General features: G+C 35.1%; 1 protein-coding gene across 1 annotated transcript; it reads left to right on the top strand.

Annotated features, from left to right (window-relative positions):
* Nucleotides 1–271: 271 nt before the first annotated feature.
* Nucleotides 272–1,888, top strand: LOC149260157 (bidirectional sugar transporter SWEET3b-like). The gene is made up of 7 exons (XM_089457025.1): nucleotides 272–341; nucleotides 436–523; nucleotides 687–843; nucleotides 1,042–1,203; nucleotides 1,325–1,447; nucleotides 1,549–1,743; nucleotides 1,829–1,888. Exons 1-7 carry the CDS (start codon nucleotides 272–274, stop codon nucleotides 1,886–1,888), a joined length of 855 nt encoding a protein of 284 aa, XP_089313151.1.
* The last annotated feature ends 3,077 nt before the right edge of the window (nucleotides 1,889–4,965 follow it).

Here is a 4,965-nt window from a genome sequence, read left to right as displayed (position 1 = left end):
CTTACCTTACTGTACTCGTATATTTACCCAGCATTTGTGATATTTTTATGCTACCATCTCGTCTTTTGCTCTGTTGTCGAATAGGTGACAATATACGTGCAGGGACCCGCAGAGATCACGTTCCCGGAACCCTTCAACGAATGGAAGTAAAATTTACACCAGAGCTATAAGTATGCACCCCACACTATAGTATCTTCACCCCCTCGTTTTTCGCTTTTAAGTTTAACCATCCCGCAGACACAGAGTTTCGCGTTTCCAGAACATAGAAACGATGAATAACTTTGTACGTCTAGGGGCTGGCATTTTAGGTTCGTCAACGCTACCGTACTCCGCAATATTATGTTAGCTCTCTTTTTTCTGTTATTATAAACGTCATAGTTTTCAAGTTGGACGTATAGATTGAATGTTTAGATTCTAGTTCCTGTTAAACTGTAGCTGAACTATATAGTAACGTCAGCGTCTGGTTAATCTTACATGACTTTACAGGAAGTGCCATTGCTCTTCTTATGTACGGAGCATCAATGTAAGTGTAATAGTTATCACCGCATAACCCATATTATTAATTTCTGATATTATTTTAGTGTAATCGCCCTGAATAGTACTAGGTTGAAGCGAGTTATTCAAATGAGAAAGGCAGAGAGGCTCATGGTATTAATAAACGATGATAATATTTTAACCCTGAACAGAACCACATTCAAGAAGGTGATCCAAATGAGAAGTACGGAGAGTTTTTCAGGCTTTCCATACGCAATAGCGTTGTACAACTGCATTCTGTACACGTGGTATGGATCGCCTCTAATCAGCAATGGGTGGGAAAACATTGTTGTTATGGTTGTCAATGCTGTTGGCTTCCTACTTGAGTGCTGCTTTATTATCTCACTTTCGCTCCACCTAAACCCAAGGTATTATCTTGTCATATTTATTTGCTGCAAATAGTTTTGAGGTTCCATAAGACCTATTTTTGTCAATCAACATGACATAGATCCTTGGTATCATTTGGCAGTTCAAAATCAGTTAATGTTCAATGAATATTTCTTGCAGAGGAAAATGGTAGGAATGGTTATAGGCGTGTTGATGGTGTTTGGAACTATTGCAATAACTTCCTTTTTGGCTGTCCATGATCACAACAAAAGGAAGGCCGTTGTAGGAACTGCAGGATTAGTGGCAACTGCCATTCTCTACGCTTCTCCACTATCTGTAATTGTAAGCTTTACACTGCATTAGCTCTTTATAATGGCGCATCCATCGTTTAGATTTAGTTATTGTTACGTGTACAACATGGCATTTATTGTTAATATTTCTTACCGAGTTTCTTAAACTGCAGAGAACGGTAATTCAAACCAAGAGCGTGGAATTCATGCCCAGCTTCTATTTCTCCTTCTTTGCTTTCCTTGGGAGTGTGCTTTGGATGGTATATGGCGCTCTTAGCAAGGATATCATCATCATGGTAAGGTTACTACTTTATATCAGAGAATTCCTCTGGCGTATAGTGTTTCTTGTTCTCACTGACGTTATAAGCTACAACTGAATCATACTTTGTTTTTGCAGGCACCAAACTTTGTCGGTGTGCCATTAGGGTTGGCTCAGATGATTTTATTCTGTGTTTATCGAGCCAAAAAGAGCCAACGCGTTGAAAACGAAAAGATGGATGGAGGCAAACAACGGGACTTTATCAAAGAGAGGAGCGACGTGGAAAAACCAAAATGCCCCTTGGATGACCAAGATATCGAAATGCAGTTGAATGTATGACTTGGCCGAAGCCGACCAAACTCTTTATCCTCTGCGATAAAATTTGCATCGTATTTTCGTTATTTTACACACTTGCTAGTGTGCAGCCATATCGAATTACGACTCGGGCTTTCAGTCAGTGCATGATACCGAAGTGTGATAAGTTCATGTAAAATTCTGTGGACTCTATGATTTATTAAAACAGTCCAGTTTCCATTTCTGTCATTCAGCAATGTCCGTAAATCTTGTGCAGTGTCCGTAAATCTTGTGATATCTATATAGAAGAATGTAAAATTTAAATCTATTATCATAGAATTTAATTAAATTTTGAACCAGCGAAGCACAAAACATTTGGGGTATCCATATGCGTAAAGCGAAAGCAACTTTAGTGCAACTCTCAGCTTCGAATGCGATGCACGCCCAAACTCGAATTTCAAACAAATGGCTGACAAATGCATGACGAAATCATGACTGAAATATGCCAGACAGAATAATGGAAAGCGAAAAACAGTAGGCTTGATGTAACATATGCAAGAGGACAAATGCCCTCGGCTATAGAACTCAAATAAATTATTAGCTATCCTTAAACATTAAATAACTTTTTAAAAGAAGTGACATGTAAAGTTCATATAATTTTCACAACTGCAGTATGTTGTTTTTTTTGGAATTACAAATGTATTAATTATTTTTTTTATATAGGTTTTGGTAGGTTATGTGGAGTTTAGAGTCTAAATATTAACAGTTAGTAAAGCATGTGAATTAATATTGGTATAAATATTATTAGCATTTAAAAGAAAATGATACATTGTCGAATTCAACAACATTGTTGTGTGTTATTATAGGGGTTTATGGTTACTAATTTAGTGTTTAATTACTATAGGAATTTGAAGAATCTTTTATCTAAGAATGATGGATGTTCTTGTAGAGTTGTTACCCAACCATTGCACTTAAGAGCCTCTACCAAGAACCATAGTTGTAATAGTGGAGCCCCCATCTTAAGCTGTAGCTCCATCTTAAGTTGTAGTCACGAGCCTAGAGCCTCGATTGTAAGTTGCTTCCCTAAAGTGTTGTCATGGTGAGCTTGAGTCACAGTAGTCACTTCATCATCAATAAGAACTTTATGTGACTCAACTTAATGCTGGGAAGTGTTTCAAAAACCATTGTTGAATGGGCCATTTGCAGAGAAAACTCTACCACTTTGAGCAAGGGGCTACCATCATATGTAGGAAGGAAACAATGGAACAAAGCGAGCAATAGAGAGATAAACCGAATCAAGGGTTTGTAAACCCACACTACTACATGTGGGGGGTGTTTTCAGACAATATTTAAGACAATTTTCGAGTCAATTGTCTTAACTTGAGAAAAAAGGAAACTTGTGTATTGTCTTAATTATTGTGTTTAAGCGGGTTTCTCAAAATTATTGTCTTAAAAATTTGTCTCTATAAAGACAATATAGAACATATATTATTCTTGTCTCCATAAAGATAGAGACATTAGTGCCTCTTAAGAGACAGTTTCATTTGTCTCTATAGAGACACTTTCATTTTTGTTCTCTTCAAGGACAATAGCTGAGATTAAAAACATACTATTTCTATACAGACTCTAAGTCCATAATTCCAACTATTGTTTCTCTAGAGAGAATATGAAAAAATATTAAAAAAAAAAACAGAATCATTTTAAATTTTATTTTGAGGTGGTTTCAACATTTAATGTTCGCAAATAGTGATTTTAATTACTTGAAATCTCTGTTCTTTATGGAAAAAAAAGGAATAAATTCCAATTTTTTTAAAGTTAACAATAAAGTCATTTTAAATATAAATGAAAAAACAATTTCCAAAACTTTACAGCTTTGGAAAGAAACCTTGAAAATCAGAAGGCAACGCACGTATATTTGTTGAAAATACATTCATGTCATTGAATTCGAACATGCAAGATCCTTAGTTGGAACTTCATTTCATAACATATTATGATGCAAAAAAAAATGTTCAGGATTTCTCCAATCTATAAGAGAGTTCACTCTCCAACATTTAAATCCCAAATCCCAAATCCTGAATCCCATTAAAAAAAATCAAAATTCACATTTCCTTAATTTCCTATCATCCCCTAAGGCCTAGTAGATTGTAGCATACAGTTTAATTATAGTTCCATGCTACCTGAATGCTTCTGCTTTTTCAGTTAAAATGATCATAAATTTCATAATCCATAAAATTATATTATGTTCTTAAGAATGCTTGCTTGGTTATTATCACTTCATCCTAGGAGACAAATGCATGGCAGAATGATGGCCACCCGACAGAATATTGGGAAAACAATGGGCTCGATGTCGTAGATGCAGAAGTTCAACTGCCCTCTCGCTATAGAAGACAAATACATTATTAATTATCCGTAAACATTTAATAACCTTTTAACATAGGTGACATGTAAAGTTCATATAATTTCCACCACTTAGGTTGCCCACACAAAAATTTACTATCTATTTTTAATGTCATTTAATTTGTCATGGGATATGTAAGGTACAATTATGAGGTGCACTTAACTTGCCTTAAACACTGCACAAGCAACCTTTCCTCCTCAAATTCTGAATCCATGTCGACTCCTACATCCCAACCATCATTTGAATTTTTACGTAAATTTAGATAAACAAATTCATATAGTGATATCTACATCGGGGGAACAAAAGGGTTTTTATAACAAAGGTGGTTTCAATTTCATCATGTACATGTGTATCTTCATTTTCTTCACCATGTTTTCTCTCTTCATCTCATACAAAATCATTATTTTCTTCGAAAATTTCTTTATTAAATTTGTTTATATTGTTTATGACAACTACACTCTTCATGTCTTACATTTATTATTCTACATCGATAGGCCCTTCCATGACTTCTTAAATTAATATTGCAATATCAAAATCCTCTAGTTCTTTTGTCACAATAATCACTTCGTCAACAACTGCAATCCTCTATTGATCGGTGTTGCTGACATTTTCACTTTATGTCCTTTGTAGAATATTTCAAGCTTCTTTGGATGTGGTTTTTGTAGCAATATTAGGAAGCATCCTCTCATCCAAGCCTTTTTGAATAAGAAACAATGATGTTTCATACTCCTTGTTCTCTTCAAGTTTCTACCTCTAACCTTGAGTCATGGCCTCATAGGCTACCTGGCTTGAGGGTTCTTCAAACCCATTCAAAAAAATTTCCCATAAATAATCTATTAGTATCTTAATTTCCCACAATTCAT

Source organism: Pinus tabuliformis, chromosome 6, assembly GCF_031772625.1.
Source record: "Pinus tabuliformis cultivar Carrire ecotype Pingquan chromosome 6, CPIR1, whole genome shotgun sequence".
NCBI lineage: Eukaryota > Viridiplantae > Streptophyta > Pinopsida > Pinales > Pinaceae > Pinus > Pinus tabuliformis.
This window is presented reverse-complemented; position numbering and strand designations above follow the sequence as displayed.